The sequence below is a fragment of the Daucus carota genome, chromosome 1 (genome assembly GCF_001625215.2).
Source record: "Daucus carota subsp. sativus chromosome 1, DH1 v3.0, whole genome shotgun sequence".
NCBI lineage: Eukaryota > Viridiplantae > Streptophyta > Magnoliopsida > Apiales > Apiaceae > Daucus > Daucus carota.
Window position 1 is genome coordinate 31,718,535 of NC_030381.2, and position 18,088 is coordinate 31,736,622.

Below are 18,088 nucleotides of genomic sequence, written 5' to 3' on the forward strand. Positions count from 1 at the left end.
AATCATGTACTTCCTATTATGAAACTTATTCTTTTTGTGAAAAATTTTATGAGGAGCATTCTGCGAGGAGAATCGAGAAGTCGAGGCGAAAGAAAGGGGGTTTCGATCAAAATAAGACGTCATCATGTATGATATCTGTGTGAGGGTTGACTCTGGAAAATCAGTGCTTGTTACCTGGTGTATTCGCTGAGAAATACTCTTAGTTTTAAGGAAGACAATAAGCCTCTTAGAGCAACTCCAAGGCACCATCTCCCTTACCTATAATGAGCTTATGTGGACAAAAACAGGGGTTTAAGTAAAAATTGTTCACTCCAACCCTACTCTCCTTACCTAAAATTTTTAGGTGAGAGAAAACAAAACCCCATATTTAGGGGATAGAAAAATAAACCCCTATTTTTTCCACCCCATCTCCCTCTCTCATTTTCTTTCATTTTTCATTTTCCCTCCCTTTTTTATCTCCCCCATCATAGTAGAATTTCTAATAAAATATTATTTTTTTCAAATACAGGGATGGTTATAGGGAATACCATTGGAGTAAAACAATTTTTTGCTTACCTATATTTTAAATAATCATTAATATATTATATTTTAGGGGTTCAAAATAAGTAACACCATTGGTGTTGCTCTTACAGTGCATGCAATTTATAGTAAGTTTGTGGACATGAGCGAAAGGAAAATTATAGTGTGAAGGACTAAGAATATATAAGATATTTGGTTTAATTTGGGTAATTTGAAGTTTATATATCTTCATGTTTGGGTTCGGATCGGGTACGAAACGGGTTTCGAATTTTCGCGTCTAGTTCAGGTCAATATGGTCAAAATCCAAACCCAGTCCGAAAATGCTTCAGGTTTAAAAAATAAACCCAATCAATGGTTGGTGGATGTCCGAATTAGGATAAAATATGATCGAACTTGCACTGAGGGAGGATATTGAAGGAGGTGTTGTAGAGATGATGAAGAGACACCAGTGATGATAGATTATCTAGAAAGATCAGGGGCCAGAGTGAATGGGGAAGAAGAGGTGTGGCGTATGTATCTAGAATGCATTGCACCTACCAATGCTTAAGTCAATCTCAATTACCTCTAAACAAAGTGGGTGATGTTTCCTTATTTGAATGTTTTCGTAGGAGTGATGAGGCTTAAAATTTATTCTTTTAATCATAGAATATAATTTACAGATTTTATATCTTAATTATTGAGTAGGATTTCAAATTCTCTAATAGGGTGAGCCACCCACATATTTGAGTTGTTCATGATTTTTCTGCTATGTTCTTATTATTCAGTATAGCTCTTAACAAATAAACCCTCATCAACTGAGTATGTTAAAAAGTTATATGGCAAAAATTAAAAAAAAAAATAGGAAGTTCCATATAATGTTAATAAAAATCATATAATTTAGAATAACAAAAATTACAAGTATTACAAAACAATCCACAATCCAAAGCTCTAGCATTCCCCTAGAGGCCCGGTTTATAAGCAACACCTGCATCTTTAATCCACTGTGATCCATATATAAATGAGTCAACAGTAAATTTGCTAGCTTGTGACCATGTGATGCTCCTCAGTCCCTTCCATTTAACTCTGTATTTTGTTGAAGATCCTGGTCCATAATTCTGATACTCTGCGTAAAATATGGTGTCAGGTGCACTTGTTCCGGTCCATGGTAACCATCCCTTGGGATCAATCAAGCTCTCGATCATCGTGTTCATTACTATTGTCGTCGAGTAATTTTTCCAAGGCCGGCCTAGGAAAGTTCGTACTGAACCCAAGTTCCCTAATGGATAAATCTTACAATTTTGGATGGAAATTCCAGTGTTTTGATTCGGATCGATTTTCCCTTGAGCAGTAATTGTGTTCTGTTGTCCATTCATTGGCATCCTTGGTAAAATGCTGCAGTTTTGAAATATAACAGCAGAGTTTCCGAAAATGAAATCTACTGTACCATAGATGTCACACTCACGATAGAATTGGCGATTGGCGTGAGCATAAAGAGTGTCTTGAAATGCATCAAACCGACAGCGATAGAACACTGAACGATCAGAATTTGACATCAGTGCCACAGCTTGATGCTTGATTGGACCAGCTGTGTTGCGAAAACCCATGTCACGAGCAACGAAGCCTTGTCCAAATGCAGCTGCATCAACACAAATTAAAATTGTTATTCAACATTCTTGTAGAATACTCCATCCGTCCCTAATTACTTGTCCATTTTGATTTTCTAGGAGTCAAATTGACCAACTTTGATCAAACATTACAAATTATCTATTCAATGTTTTTGCATACTAAAATAGACTAAATTTACTTTCGAATGATATATTTTTATTATTTTTTCCAAGGTATATGAAAATTTCAGTCAAAGTATAATTAAATTGATTGGTCAAAAGTCAAAATGAACGTGTAAAAGAGGACCGAGAGTATATGATATGTGTAACACAGTTATAGAGTGAGTGCTTACCAAATGTTGCTGTAGAAAATGTTGGAGTTCCATCGACAACATTCAAACTGCCAGAAACAACAGTTTTGTCCATTCCATCGCCAATCATCATAACGTTCCATTTCGCCTTCTCAACCCTGACATTTTCATAATACACCCCCTTTTTCACAAAGATTGTAAACCTCTTTTTGCTTTTGTCAGGAACCGCCTTGAGAGCAGCTCCAATTGTCTTATATTGCCCTGTTCCGTCTTTGGCCACCACAACGTCGTATTTAATGGGGTAGCTTTTGCTACTCTGAAGTAGTTTCCTGTCTTTGAAGGATAACCAATGTGGCATGTCCGTACCATCTGTAGCTGTCAACAATTTTCTTCGTAAGTTCAGTGACTTCGCAGCATTTGATACTTGCTTGATGATTGCCAGACTGTTGCTTGTGAACTCATTCGAGTCTTTAAGGTATTGCAACACATTAAGCCTTAAACTTGTATTGGCAAAGCCATCTATGCAAGTCTCTTGATAAGTCCCAGCCGCGCTTAACCATGTTAAAATATCCTCAACTGCATCTGACGACGTTAATTTGTCACTCAGAACAGACAGATTCAGATGATCTGTCGCTAGATCCAGAAGCTCGCGACAATTCTCCACTGCTGCAGCAACTTCACTCTGATTACCACCAAAAACTCCTTTCAGTCCACCATTCTCCCCAAAGTACTTTGCTGCTTTCGTAATTTCCCCAATAGCCACTGCCAACGACGCCTTAAAAAGCACTTCAGGCTGCACTATCTCCCCGCGGCTTGAATTCAGCAACGGTGCCAGACTACGATAACAAGAATCTGGATACAATGTCAGGCCACACGCGGCCTTAATCGAAGCCACGCCCTGTGGCTGATCTCTGTTTCCATCATTACCATCACTCTTCCCACTCTTACTCAAATGAGTTCCCACCACAGCAGAAACAACGACAACAACAAGTACCACGCACGACAAGCTGATTGCACAAACGCGCCTTCTCATCGCCCTGCGCCGCGCAAACCAGCCCTCATCCGATGATTCATCGACTTTGCTGTAAGATTTCAGTAGAGTCATGTTCTTGAAATATATGATACCGAAGATCTATTGCAATTATCTGTTGAAACCATTAATCTGGCACGTTTATATAGAGCAGCTCTGTGCATGAATAAACATTGGTTTGATTTGGTGAAGACAATAATGTAGGTGTACGTGCAAGGCACCATGGCACTAAGAATAGACTTCGAGTGCTTCTCATGTTTAATACAAACAAGTCATTTTGCTTCTCTCTGTTTTGTCTAATTCAACGCGCATGTCCTAAACAGTATGACTAATATATTATTAGAGTTGTGATCAATAATAAAACTTCATAACCAACGGAAGTTGTATATATATTTCTTCGAACAAAAATTATTCCGAAATTCTTTTTCCAAATTTTGATTGACAATGTATGATTGATTCCACTCATGGTAATAATAATGAAACCGATGTATACAAATAAATCCCCAATCAAAATGAGTCATTTATGTGACAAGTCGGGTCAAATCCCGAATCTTTTCTCAAAATCAGGTCAAGTCTGGAATTCCAAATTCGAAAATAAATCTAAATATACGGGCTCACTGCAACAACTTGGGTAATTCATAAGCCGATCTCCAAAAATCATGATTTAGTGATGCAGTTAATAATAAGACTTATGCTTATAAACTCAACTAAAGTCGTAGTGGGATGCTACAATTTATTCCGGCATGCATTTGTGAATAGATTTTAAGCGCACCATGCAATTCAATACATTATACACAGAATCTGAGCTTTTCTCCGTAATCTTGCACATAGTCTGTAGCACAACTCCAACTCGGACATATTTTAGCATAATAAATATGAGAGTATGACACTAGCCTATAGATACATCATCGGCATTAGAGATACCAAAGTAGGCTTTTCTTGGTCGAGAATAATTTGATAACACTAACAAGAATGGCATATTTCGAAAATTTAATCAATTTAGCAAAGTTGGAAAACATGTTCGGAAAACACTGCCACCCATGTCACTATTTCCGATTTTACCATCATCATTACCACCTCTGCCACTTGGTGTTGATATGTTTACAAAAAATGGTGATATTGTGATGTACGTTTTAGTGATATCAACTATTCATTTTAGTGATATTCGCTTTAGAAATTAGTGATATTCGCTGTAGAAATTAGTGATATTAGCTTAATGCAAACCTCCAGAACTGTTCTTGTTTGTTGATTATGGTGGTGATGGCGGTGGTGGAGATAGAGGTGTGGTGGACATGGAGGTGAGGTTGTTCAAAGATTTAGTGATATTGTGTTTAGAATTTAGTGATATTGCAACTGGATTTTTTGTTTTTTAGAATAAGAAGGTTTGTATTGAAGTAGTACTCTATATATATAAACATAAAAATATAAATATAAATATAGGCACTTGCTCAAATGAGAACTTTCTTAAAATGAGAATCGTGAGAACTTTTTTAATTTATCAAAATCTCATTCATTTGAAGGGCCCCGCCAGGGGCACCTTCACAAAAAATGTATATCATTAAGGTCTCCACCTAGCTAGCCGGAAAAAAAAAATCACTGATGACGTGGCAGTGGACTTGTTTTTTTGACTTTTTTTTTTGAATTTTTTTTTTTGACTAGCTAGGGAGAGACTAGTTTTATATTTATATTGGGTACAATTAGTTTGATGTTTAAATTAGTCAAAATATGATAAATTAAGGAAGTTCTCACGGTTCTCATTTTAAGAAGTTCTCACTGGAGTAACACTCAATATATATATATATATATATATATATATATATATATATATATAGGGTTGCACTCCACACAGAACACTTTAAAAAAAGAACAACACAGAACACTATCATAGCACTTTATTTTTCACAAAGAATGATTTGTTAAGGTTATAATTATATAGTTAAACACCATTTAAACTTAATATATGAAATCTAACATCCAAATTCATCCACATTATTACTATGAAATATTATAGAATCCAGAAGAGAATCCAAAATAGAATCCAGAAGAGAATCATATATATAATTTTTTGCACGAATAATTTTACACAGAATCATGGTATATTTAACCCAAATATATTGTTAAACATGACGGATTCTATTATTATTCATAATAAAAAGTTAATCAACTTAAAATTTGAAAAAAAAATTAAGTTTTAGATGAGATTCTATATTTGATTCTAAAGTGTTCTGTGTTGTTCTTCTTTTAAGAGTGTTCTTTTTTGAGCAATGCCCTATATATATATATAGAGAGAGAGAGAGTCATACTCCACTAGAAACCTCCTTATCCTAAAAACTAAAAACCCAACTGGATTATCACTAAACTCTAAGGAGAATATCACTAAATTCTCATGCAACCCCACTTTCTCCTCCAACCCAACCTGCCTCCACCTTCACTTCCTGTAACTTCATGCCGCCACCCCATCCATGTCCACTGCCCCTCCATGTCCGCCGCCTCTCCATGTCCGCCTCCACCGTATCTATAACCAACAAATTCAACCCACCTCCACCTTCTCCTTCTTCATCTTCTCTTCCTCCACCACCTCCAGTTCCGTCACCTCCACCTCCGTCGTCCTCACCTTCATATCCACCGCCACCTCCACCATCTCCACCACTGCCACCACCACCAGAATCAAATACAAAAACATATCTGCAGATTTCCCCAATTTCTGGGAGTTTTCACTAAGTTTTACAACACATATCACTAAATTCTAAAGAGAATATCACTAATTTCTGAAGCGTATATCACTAAATTGTACGCATAAATCATCAGTTTTTGTAAATATAATAACGAGTATATCAACACTTTAACACTAAAATATATGATAGAATCTAGTCGTTCACGAGATTAAGGGAGAGAGATCATCGAAAAAATGATCAGGGAGAGGGAAGGGGAAGGACGAAGGTGGTGATGGCGGAGAGAAGACAGAGTTGGTGATGGTGGAGAGAGAGAGAGAGAGAGGGAGAAGGGATAGTGATGACGGGGAGAGGGAGAGACAAAGCTGGTAGTGCAGATGATGGCGGTGAGGTGAGTCAATGTTTTTTGCGTGGATAAGATTTGATCGGGGCAGATTTGGGTGGCCTGGGAGGGGTGTGTTTTATTGGTTTTAGATTTGTTTTGGTTGAGTGTATTTAGTAATTACAAGAGTGTAAATAGTGGTTTTTAGTTTTTATTTTAAGAGTGGTTTCTATTTGATCATGAGCCTATATATATATATATATATACACATACAAGATTTGGGACAAAAGACGAAGAGGTCCAGAACAATAAACAGGTAAGAGCAAGGGAATTGAGGTGGGGTTGCACCTATGAGCAATTTAGTAAAAGTAAAAGTGCTCTGTTTTCCTCGGCATAAATCCCCTGCATTCCCCGTCTTACCCTCTTCCTCCTTTTCTTCAAAGCCAGAGCGCTACCTTCTGTTGCAGCCTAAATTTCCCACTCTCGTTTTAGGCTTTTCGCTTGGTAATCCAATATCTCAATTGCTTGCTGAGACATCAGTTCATCGGCATTGTAACTAGCTCCCTCTTACAGTTTCCTTTTGCTCTTTCCTTGAACTTCAATCCTCTGCATGTCTTGTCTCTCACTCTTCTGATTGAGAAGCCATTTCCACTGCTACTTTATTTCCTATGCAGAGCTAAGCAACGGAACAGAATTTACCAATTATAAATGCACTATACTTACTATAACCAGTATGGAGAGTATATCTCGAGATCCATTGTCGCTATAAGCGAGATTATTGCCACAAAAATATAACCAGTATGTAAATGTTCATCTGCATTATGCAACATGTATAATTCAGGTACTGATACTTGCTTGCCGTAAATTAATACTTTTTACAAATAGTCAAATATGTCTTTTTACCAGACAATGGTATATTGTGATTCACACACTGCAGCGCATGGAGAGTCCCAATTTAGGTTCGAAAAATCCAGCACCTAACTTCCATCAATAAAATACTGAAATTAAAAACAGTGCTGTCACAAAAACTTTGCCAATAGCTACAATAATAAAAATCATCTAAAGCATTTTCAGGAAGGAAGAACTTCTAAAGTACACAACTACAAGGATCAGTCATTCTCCAAACTACACAGTTGCAAGGCATTTTCACTATAAGGAGAAATTTAATCTAAAGGTACCCATTATTTTAGTATCAGTTGAAGGACACATCGCTGTCCTGATCAACACCTGGTTTGCTCTTTTTCTCCAATTTCCCCAATGGCTTCTTCTGCACAGGTTTCTTGCTCATCTCTGCCTGCTGTTCCAGCACTTTTTCTGAAGGTTTCCTTTTGCGTTTAAGGCGCATCCCTCCATTATCAGAATTATCCATAGCTGCATCACAACCCAGGCCGAATTAACCATTACAAGGGATGGGAAGTTATATTTTAAAGAAAAAAAGAATTACCTCACAGCTCAAACAGCAAAAAAATAATAGCTTAAAAATTCCCAAGTGACTCGAAATTTCTCATAAAGAAGGTGATTAAAGACCGCTAATCCACAATTGGCTAAAGAAATCTTCGGCAAATGTCTCTTAACAAATTAACTATCAAGGACACCAATTGGAATCCAAAATTCATTCTTCGCAATCAATCAGTGAAGTGGGCCCATTCCCACCTCTTTTTCATGTATTTTCTTTCTGTCCCCTTCTTATTTCTTTAGTGCCGTTCAATTACTTCAATTCACTTTATATTGTTGCGCATATAATTTATATCCATATGGGAATATATTATGGTTATCTTAATAGTTTGGCAATTAAGACTTACTCCCACTGATTTAAGCATAATTTATGGTAACTTCAATCAGGATCACATTAACTAGAAGCATTTGCAAAAGCTATCAATCAAGGTAATTATATGCACAGTAAGTTAGCCAAAAGTTACTATTACAGATCATACGAAAAGGTGTATAATTACCATCAATTGGGCTGGAAGCATATTTGCCCACTTGCCCATTCTGTTCTGCATCTTCTGAAAGAGGAGATCCAGAATGGTTGCTGTCACCAGTCCCAATACACTTATCCTGCTCCTCAGGAACATCTGGAGAGATATCTACAGGCAAATATAAGACTTCATCTTGTGACATATCTGAATCGCTGAAAGTAGTATCCTTTTCCACTGTCATAATATCAATTTCATCATCTTCAGCGACGTCCGATTGTTTCACCTACAAAAGTATGCGTTAGATTAAAAAATACAATACAGTTTGTCATAAATTACAGATACAAAAACTGTGTTCATCAAAGTTTACCTTTTCACAATCAGGTATGAGGTCGAATTCATCCTCCCGTTCCACATACTCCTCATTTTCCTCAAGCTCCTTAAAATCTGGAGCAAATGCGCTCCAATTTTCTATGTAATCTTTAGCCCATATATAAATTAATCCTGTTAGTGAAACAGACACAATTATAGGACGAACAGGATGCCACGCCAAATCTATCAATGCTTCCTTAGGACCTTCAAGAATTTTTACAAGACGCCCTGCCCTATCCCATATGTAAATCTTGTGCTCTCCTTTGTTAGCAGAACCGCCTACAACCCATTCGCCGTCACCGCTAAAACAAGGTGCCTTCCAGTGCACTCTCGTAATGGAATCTTGAAACTCCCGGAACAGCGTCAAGCACTTTGAGCCAATAGCCTTTAATTTTTCAACCTCAGTAAGGTCCTTCAATGTCTCAATTATCTCATCAAGAGCTTTAACTCCATCTTTCAATGGCAAAAGATTCTCATAGATTCTAATTGTGCGGTCATTGGAGTTTGTGAGAAGAAATTTCCCGCTTCTGTTGAAGACTATATTTTTTATCACAGAACCACCAGAAATAGGAACAGCCCCACGCACTTGATTGTTTTTGTAATCTATGACAAGTATTTCTCCTTTAGAGTTTCCAACATACACCAGATCCCCGTACTTGTTAAAGCATGCTGCTGTAGGTGAAAAAGGTGCCGATCCATCAGAAAACTTGTTCCGTGAAGGAGGTGCTGTCGTGCCGTTTGTTTCAGGCAATGACATTGGAAGCGTTGTCTCTTTTCCAGTATCCAAATCAACAATCATTGGAGCAGATGACAGAGGACAAGCGAGACAGATCGATGGAGTGGAAGTACCAGGATGTAGACGAGCCTGTAATGCCGACTGCTGCAGGGTTACTTGTACAACCTTTTCCCTTTTCACAACATCCCAAAGTGTTAAGGTCTTATCAGCAGCAGCTACAAGTATGTGATGACCGCGTTTTGACCAACATACACTTGTTATGGCAGCAACACAGTCATTGTCTTTCAAGACTGTTGCAACACCTCTCGTCATAAAATCCCAGATAACACAGCTCCCATCAGAGCATCCAGCTATTTAGATCAACCAGTAAAGAGATCAAACAATAAATATAGACGAGATAGACGACAATCATGCATATAAAGTTATGTATTAAAAAGTTTACTGAAGTATACATGCTTACATAAAAGCTCAGTGAATATATTAGGAGGTCAATAGTTTAAAAGATATATATATCTATCTTCCCGTATATTAACTTTTTTTATGTCACATCCCGTATATTAACTTTAGACAACTGTTGAATTTTTATCTAATAATGATCAAAAAAAAAAATCGATATCCATTGTAAAGCAAGGCAGGAAAAAAAAAATCAAATTCTATCAACAACGAATTCAAAATAAATAACACTCAAGGAAGGGTACTACCCAGAGCAATGTGCATCACGACGCCTTTTTATTTGAAGTCTTTTACAAGATCATGTTTGCTTTGAGTTTCATTATTAATTTTTTCCATAAACTCTACCTAATATACTTCGTTAATTACTCGGTCCAGCACCCCTGTCCAAACAACAAACAGAGAACCCCATCCCCCAATTCTCCGAAATTTCAAGTCCACCACTCACATCTCTCTCAGTTTCCAACACAAGCAAGTTACATAAAACCGAGTATCAAAACAATCTTGATACAAAGACAGAATCGTTACCAGCAAGAAGAGTTCCCCGACGATTAAAAGCGATACATTTCATAACCCCATATTCCAAATACTCCTCTATCACTTCTGGAAAATCTCCCTGCAGTGGATCTTCACAATCCCCAACAAAACACACACAAACACACAGTAAGTACAAAGCTAACACACACACACACATACAGAAATATATAAGCATTGAAATACATCTGGGTAAGTGAAAATTACCAATAACTAGGGCATTCATGATGTGATTGAGCTCCAAAATTGATAAACAGAGTCTTGGGGCTGGTCTCTTGAATCCCGTAAAGCAAAACCTTTCTTCACACGCTTTTTGGCAAAACCCCGCTTCAAACATTCACCAAAAATCAAATCCAGTTAGGATAAATTTGAATTGAATTTTAGGGCTACCTCGTAATCTCGTATCTATCTATGTACATTATAATTACTCTTACCTCTTGCTATAGTATCTCAGAAGGCCTAATTACATGCCACTAAACTTCGAAAAAATTACCAGCGTGCCACTCTTTGTTAATACCTAATAAATTGATAGAAAGTTGCCACGTAGCGGAGGAAACACGTATGCAGAAACATTTCAGAGGAGGAAAGTAAACAAGAGTGCACAACAAGTTTTGGAAAGCTTCTGGGAGAAGCTCGAAGCTCCTCCTTTTGCAGGTACGGTACACCGCAAATTAATTGATTTTAGTAATTATTCAAAATTTCAAATTTCCAACCTCAGTTTACTCTACACATTACTGCCTAATACAATCTTATCTTCATCTGCATCGATTTGTAGACCTTGATATCGATATCAAACTGATTGCCTTTGTTTTGTGATAGCTGCAATGTCAAAAGTATTTATCAATTTGCGAAAGCATTATGTTGTTCTTTATTAACTATTTGTTATGTTCATGTCATATGTTATTTATGTTCTTTATTCTTTATAATGTTGAGCTTTTGTTGGTTAGGATGATGACGAATCGTGGCGCCTATTTACCTCGGAAGACATGATCCAAGGTATTCCTCTCTCCAATATGTTCAGAGTATTTAGTGGACTAGGCTGCTCATTTGTTGTATAATTCATTGATTGTCTTTTCTCTATGTTAACAACTAGGTTATAAACCAAAGAGTGTGAGGAAACGTAAGAAATATTCCGAGAAGGAGAATGTTTCAGGAAATTCGGCTAATCGTTTTACTTATCCTCTGTCTCCTTTGTCAGTTAACAGACATGGTATTCAAAAATTTTTTACATTCAAGTAATTTTAACATATTGTGTTAGTTCTTGATCTTTACATTAAATTAAGTAACTACTTGGTGCAGATGCAACACTTCCAACATTACCAAGTCCTTTGACTTTAAATTCATCAACTTTAAGTTCAGGACATGGAGGTATATTCCTGTCTATCTTACGGATACAGTTGCATGTCTTCAGTGTTTTAAAACTCATAATTTGTACAAAATTGTTGGCTGGTGTGCAGGTCTTCGGAAGAGGGCTGCGTTTAAAAAGACACCGGAGAATACATTGAACAGCACGAGGAGTCCGCTGTGTAACATAACTAACATAATGGAAACCAATCCAACAAGGCCAAGTCCTCTGACTTTAAATTCTGTGAGTTTAAGTGCAGGACATGGAGGTATTTCCATCTCTGTCTTACGGACAGATTTGCATGTCCATTGTGTTTAAAACCTCATACATTGTACTAAAAAATAGCTATTGTGCAGATCTTCATAATAGAAGTGATTTTACGAAGACACCGGATAATAAATTCAACAGCACAAGAACCCCGCTGTCTAACATAACTAACATTGTGGATAATGATAGGCCAAAAATTACACGGTCATATCGAGGAAGAAACCTTTTTGCTGAAGCCTCTTCACAGAGTCTACACAATAGCAAATATCTCCGTGACGATGACATAGGTACCACATGTAGTTTACTGTACCTATCCTACCTCATCAAGAATAATGCACATTTGATATCCATGCACTTTCCGTAGAAGTGCTATGATTTGAATGTCAAACTCTAAAGTTTTTTATGTTGTCATATGATGTATAATGTATTGATGAGCATTTGAAATAGTTTGGCCAACATTTTCATTGGCAGAGTGTTCGGTAGTACAAGATCCAGTTCTTTCTGATGATTCTGATGGTGATCATATAAGTGGTTAGTCAGGCATTATTTTAAAGCTAACAATACCTGCACACAATAGTACCAGTATTAAAGTGTCAACTAATAAATCCCATCAAATGCAGGTGCCTCAAGCACTGATGAAGACTATATACCTGGCATGGATATAGATTCTGATACTGGTGAGACTACGCGCGATCATGTATTAAATTTTTTTGATTTCATGTTTAAAACTATGTTGTCAAACAATAACCATGCCACTGCAGATTCTGAACAGGTCACCACTGCATTTAAAAACAGAATTGTACCAAAGGAATATGTCAGCCTTGGTAGTCCCGAGTCTATATGTTCTAAATGCAATGCACGCATGTGGAAAGAGGAACGCGTTAATAAGCAAGTCACAAAAGGACTCCCAATTTTCAGTATATGTTGCAGGAAGGGTGATGTTAAGCTTCAACCGGCTCCTCGAACACCGGCATACTTACTGCAACTATATAACAACAAAGAGTCAAGTCCTCATTTCCAGCGCAGCATACGCCTGTACAATGCAATGTTTGCATTTACATCTACCGGCGGAAACGTGGACCACTCTATCAATAATGGCAGAGGGCCTTATGTGTATAGACTTAATGGTCAGAACCACCATGTCTTCGGACAGTTGATACCTGATGATGGCCATGAGCCGAAGTATTGTCAACTCTACATTTATGACACTGCAAATGAAGTCAACAATCGCCTTCGCTGGGTAAATGTAGAGGATCAGAAAACTGTTGACAAAGATGTTGTTGAAGGTCTTATACAGATGTTGGATCAGTCAAATGAATTGGTTGCCAAGTTCCGTATGGCACGAGATCGGTTCGAGAATCATGACTTTGTTGATTTGAAGGTAGAGTTGAAAATATGCAGATCACAAAGTGGTAGAGAGAACCATATATCATCTTCTGACGAGGTTGCCGGAATAATGGTTGGCACAACTGATAATACCACTCCTGATCGTGATATTATAGTTGAAAAGAAGTTAGGTGGATTGCAGAGAATATCATATATTCATCCAAAGCTTATGGCGCTACAATATCCTCTGCTTTTTCCAGATGGTGAGGACGGTTACCACAACAGAATTCCTTTTCAAAGTGCAGAGAAAGGTTCTAACAAAGAAAAAGATATGATCTCCATGAAGGACTATTACTCCTACAAATTCCAAGTTAGAGAGAATGAAGGTAACTTTTCAGTTAATTAATTTCCATATTAAGCCTTAATTATAGTTTATTTGCACCATGGTAGCATTTGAGCATGTATTTTTTTACTATGAAATTGTTTCAGGCATGACTCCAAGGTTAGGAGGAAGACTTTATCAGCAATACATGGTGGACGCTTTTTCCACCATTGAGCAGACTCGGTTATGGTGGTTTCGTACTCACCAAACCATACTCCGGAATGAACTATACACGCACATTTCTGATTCTGTTAGGAAAGGAGATGCGAATGCCACCAACGTCGGTAAAGGCATAATACTCCCAGCTGGATATGTTGGCTCCAAAAGGTATATGCAACAGAATTTCCAGGATGCATTGGCTGTTTGTCGTCATGTTGGCCATCCTGATGTTTTTTTGACGATGACATGTAATTCCATGTGGGATGAAATTCAAAGGATGATGAATTTTGTGCCCGGATGCATTCCTGCTAACTGTCCGGATATAATATCTCGGGTTTTCCGATTGAAATTGGAACAGTTAACTAATGATATTAAGAAGAAAGGTCACTTTGGGAAATGTATTGGAGGTGAGCATTTATCTGCTATGACATCTCACATTTGCATCAGTTATGAATCATGTACTGCATATTTTTTTTAATGTTCAAGTAACGTATGTTATTGTTTGTTTATGTTGCAGTGATGTATGTTGTCGAGTTTCAAAAAAGAGGACTGCCCCATGTACATATGTTAATCTGGCTTGATGCACCATCAAAAAAGTATCTCAAGGAAAATGTCGACAAGTTCGTTTCAGCTGAAATTCCAGATCCTTTGATTGATCCTGAAGGTTGTGCAGCAGTCAAGGCGTATATGATGCATGGTCCATGTGGATTGCAAAATCCAAAATCTCCTTGCATGAAGAATTTCAAATGTATACGCCACTTTCCCAAAAAGTAAGTTCATTTTCTACAGTATGATGTAGAACATACCATCAATCTGCGTTATTAGAATAATACAATGGAAGTACTGATTAATGTCATTTGTTAAACAGGTACAGCTCACAGACTGTGTTTGATGACAGTGGCTTCCCACTTTATATGCGGCGCAAATCAAACATCAGTGTTAATGTTGGCAAGGCTGATCTTGACAATCGATGGGTTGTCCCATATAACCGCGAGCTTTTGGTAAAATACCAATGTCATATGAACATTGAGATATGCTGCCATGCACGTAGTATAAAATATCTATTCAAATATTGCCTCAAAGGTCACGACACTGCCACAGTCGAAATCACTGGACGTCGCAAGAAAAAGCAAACTGATGGTGCTGACCAGCCTGTTGATGAAATTCAAGCATATTTTGATGGTAGATATGTATGCGGCGCTGAAGCAGCATATCGAATTTTTGGATTTCCAATACATTATAGGTCTCTGTCTGTTGAGCGCCTCCCATTTCATTTGCCCGGTCAGAAAAGCTGCACCTTTCGTGCAACTGAAAAGCTTGAGAAAGTGCTAGAGCGTGAAAATGAAAGGCTTAGCAAGCTGGAAGCTTTTTTCTTGCTGAACAAGTTTGATTTGAAGGCACGTTCTTACACATATGATGAAATCCCACAGCATTATGTGTGGAACGATTTGGCGAGAAGGTGGACTATTAGGAAAAGAGGAACTCAGATTGGGCGTCTGTCTTACACTCATCATAGCAGTGGGGAAGTGTGGTACTTGCGCATGCTATTGACAAAAGTTCGAGGTCCGACATCATTCGAAGACATTAGAACTGTCAATGGTGTACTCTGTCAGACATTTCGGGATGCATGTAAAGAATACGGATTGCTCGATGATGACAAAGAATGGCATGATGTTTTAGACCAATGTTCTGTTGGTGGATTGCCTCCGCAAATACGCCAACTGTTTGTACACATTATTGTTAATTGCAAAGTGACTGATTTGGCGTCTTTGTGGGATAAACATTGGAAGCAGATGGTAGATGACATTCTTTTGAAGCGAAGATTACTAAGTGAAAATCAGAATCTCATTCTTAATGATAAGCAGCTCCAGTTCTACGCCCTTGCAGGTACGTCCAACAAAATTCTTCAGTTGTTGTCTGATACTCATAAGTGCATTTTATCTCACAGAATAAGTCAAGACAATGAATAGATTTTGATTATAGTTCGTTATATGTAATCAATTTGACTTCTGCTAAGAAAAATATAATGTATAGGAAAAATATTTTTGATATTACCTTTTCATTGAATTTACTAATTTCTGATATGTAATGTGTGAATGTTAATCTGTAAATTTTTCATATGCAGAAATTGATGACCTGCTGCGTGCAATTGGCAAAAGTTTGAAGAATTTTTCCCAACTGCCACAACCACCTCTAAGTTACCTGCATCACGGAACTAATAACTTGATAATTGAAGAGACAAGCTACAACCTCTCAGAGATGAAATGTCAACACGATAGTCTAATTGCACAGTGCAACGAAGAACAAATTAGTGTTTATAAAGCTGTCTTATCTTCAATTGAGTCCAATCAAGGTGGATTATTCTTTGTGTATGGCAGCGGTGGCTGTGGAAAAACCTTTCTATGGAGAACACTAATAGCTAAACTACGATCTGCTGGTGACATTGTTCTTCCAGTGGCCTCATCTGGCATTGCTGCTACACTCATGCCTGGTGGTCGTACCGCGCACTCGCGCTTCAAAATTCCCATAGTGCTTGATGACTATTCGCTATGCAACATTGGCCATAATTCGGACATTGCTGAGCTTATTAAGCAGACCAAGCTAATAATATGGGATGAAGCACCCATGCAACATAGGTACGCTTTTGAATGTTTGGACAGGTCGTTGAAGGATATAATGAAATCAGTTGATCCTGCGCGTGCTCTTTTGCCATTTGGTGGTATAACTGTTGTTCTAGGCGGTGATTTTAGGCAGATACTACCTGTCATTTCCCAAGGAGATCGAGCTGAGATAGTTTCAGCATGTATCACAAGATCACGTCTGTGGTCAATTTGCAAGATTTTTCTCCTGACCAAAAATATGCGTCTTAATGAAGGAAAATCTGAGAAAGAAGTCGAGGAACTCCTGCAGTTTGCCAAGTGGGTTCTCGATGCAGGTGATGGAAAGTTGGAGGCTCCCGACAAGGAATTATTTCCATCTGCCAAAGAAGACGACATATTGATTCCACCTCAATTCTGTGCAAAAGAACAGGAAAACTCTGTTGACAATATGATTGCAAGCACTTTTCCTAATTTTGTTGAAAAATGCAAAGATGCCAAATATTTGAGTGAGCGAGCCATTCTAACTCCTACAAATCAAACTGTAAGTAATCTTAACTCTGCCATAGTTCAGAATTTGCCAGGTGAGTCATTTTCATATTACAGTGTAGATAGTGCTGAGGATTTTGGTGGAACCGAAGATGATTTAAACTCGGCTTTCCCAATTGAATATCTCAATTCAATGAATGTTCCTGGAATGCCACCACATGATCTTAAATTGAAAGTGGGAGTCGTTGTCATGTTGATGAGAAACTTGAACCAAACGTTAGGTCTGTGTAACGGCACACGGATGATCATTACCAAATGTCTGAAGTTTTGCGTTGAGTGTGAAGTTATATGTGGTTCTTTCATTGGAACACGTCATTTTATCCCGCGGATGGAGTTGTGTCCAAGCGATACTAGGCTGCCTTACAAGCTGATTCGTAAACAAATGCCACTGCAAATATGCTACGCCATGACTATTAATAAATCCCAAGGTCAGTCACTTTTACAAGTTGGATTATATCTGCCTAAAGGCGTATTTACGCATGGTCAGTACTATGTGGCAATTAGTAGAGTAACCTCTCCTCAAGGACTAAGAATTTTCATCGACGATGAGAGTGGCCAGCCTACTAATATAACTGCTAATGTTGTGTACAAAGAGGTTTTCTACGCCTTGCCAAAGACCTAGAGAAAATCTGTTAAGTATGCGTTTGTTGTGTCCAGTGTTTTTGGTATTTGATTAATCTTTGTTTTTGAGGACCAATATGATTCTGTTATTCTGTTGACAATGTTGTTTTGGTTACTAAGAACAATGTAAAGTTACGCCTATCTATTATTTTACCTCTACAGATTGTTATTTTTTTAAGGCGATTGCTAAACAAATCTTGCAAATAGTATGTATTATGTGTTCATTTAGTTTGCACTGAAGTGGTGTAAAGATGTCTTGAACAAATTCGAGGTTTTTTTACAGATGATGTCAACAACTCCCAACTGAATATTGTTTACCATTTTCATTTTGCCACTTATCTTATTCATCTCATATTTGATATTTCTTAAAATTGGAATTTAGTTGGTAATGCATTTC

The 18,088-nt window shown here is 37.6% G+C and overlaps 4 protein-coding genes across 6 annotated transcripts; 1 reads left to right on the forward strand and 3 right to left on the reverse strand.

The window, feature by feature from the left end:
* Nucleotides 1-1,346: 1,346 nt before the first annotated feature.
* On the reverse strand, nucleotides 1,347-7,167 carry LOC108204586 (putative pectinesterase/pectinesterase inhibitor 24). Of its 2 annotated transcripts, XM_064079907.1 has the most exons (3): nucleotides 6,786-7,167; nucleotides 2,456-3,495; nucleotides 1,347-2,134 (listed from the first exon to the last, which is right to left on the reverse strand). In XM_064079907.1, exons 2-3 carry the CDS (start codon nucleotides 3,444-3,446, stop codon nucleotides 1,458-1,460), a joined length of 1,668 nt encoding a protein of 555 aa, XP_063935977.1. In that variant the 5' UTR covers nucleotides 3,447-3,495; nucleotides 6,786-7,167; the 3' UTR covers nucleotides 1,347-1,457. The 2 variants fall into 2 exon arrangements, with proteins under 2 accessions (XP_063935977.1, XP_017229594.1); XM_017374105.2 differs by lacking the exon at nucleotides 6,786-7,167 and having other exon boundaries at nucleotides 2,456-3,860.
* LOC135149908 (putative glycine-rich cell wall structural protein 1) lies at nucleotides 5,828-7,049 on the reverse strand. The gene is made up of 2 exons (XM_064086020.1): nucleotides 7,009-7,049; nucleotides 5,828-6,128 (listed from the first exon to the last, which is right to left on the reverse strand). Exons 1-2 carry the CDS (start codon nucleotides 7,047-7,049, stop codon nucleotides 5,828-5,830), a joined length of 342 nt encoding a protein of 113 aa, XP_063942090.1.
* Nucleotides 7,168-7,419: 252 nt separating the features above from the next.
* LOC108204585 (protein RBL) lies at nucleotides 7,420-10,861 on the reverse strand. The gene is made up of 5 exons (XM_017374104.2): nucleotides 10,653-10,861; nucleotides 10,440-10,538; nucleotides 8,724-9,811; nucleotides 8,390-8,639; nucleotides 7,420-7,808 (listed from the first exon to the last, which is right to left on the reverse strand). The coding sequence occupies exons 1-5, from the start codon at nucleotides 10,780-10,782 to the stop codon at nucleotides 7,630-7,632; spliced, it is 1,746 nt and encodes a 581-aa protein (XP_017229593.1). The 5' UTR covers nucleotides 10,783-10,861; the 3' UTR covers nucleotides 7,420-7,629.
* Nucleotides 10,862-11,001: 140 nt separating this feature from the next.
* LOC108204584 (uncharacterized) lies at nucleotides 11,002-17,832 on the forward strand. Of its 2 annotated transcripts, none has more exons than XM_017374102.2 (13): nucleotides 11,002-11,099; nucleotides 11,393-11,441; nucleotides 11,539-11,655; nucleotides 11,745-11,813; nucleotides 11,903-12,058; nucleotides 12,147-12,344; nucleotides 12,529-12,588; nucleotides 12,678-12,734; nucleotides 12,819-13,769; nucleotides 13,873-14,331; nucleotides 14,442-14,694; nucleotides 14,793-15,811; nucleotides 16,050-17,832. In XM_017374102.2, exons 2-13 carry the CDS (start codon nucleotides 11,432-11,434, stop codon nucleotides 17,690-17,692), a joined length of 4,992 nt encoding a protein of 1,663 aa, XP_017229591.1. In that variant the 5' UTR covers nucleotides 11,002-11,099; nucleotides 11,393-11,431; the 3' UTR covers nucleotides 17,693-17,832. The 2 variants fall into 2 exon arrangements, with proteins under 2 accessions (XP_017229591.1, XP_017229590.1); XM_017374101.2 differs by lacking the exon at nucleotides 11,002-11,099 and adding an exon at nucleotides 11,125-11,278.
* Nucleotides 17,833-18,088: the final 256 nt, after the last annotated feature.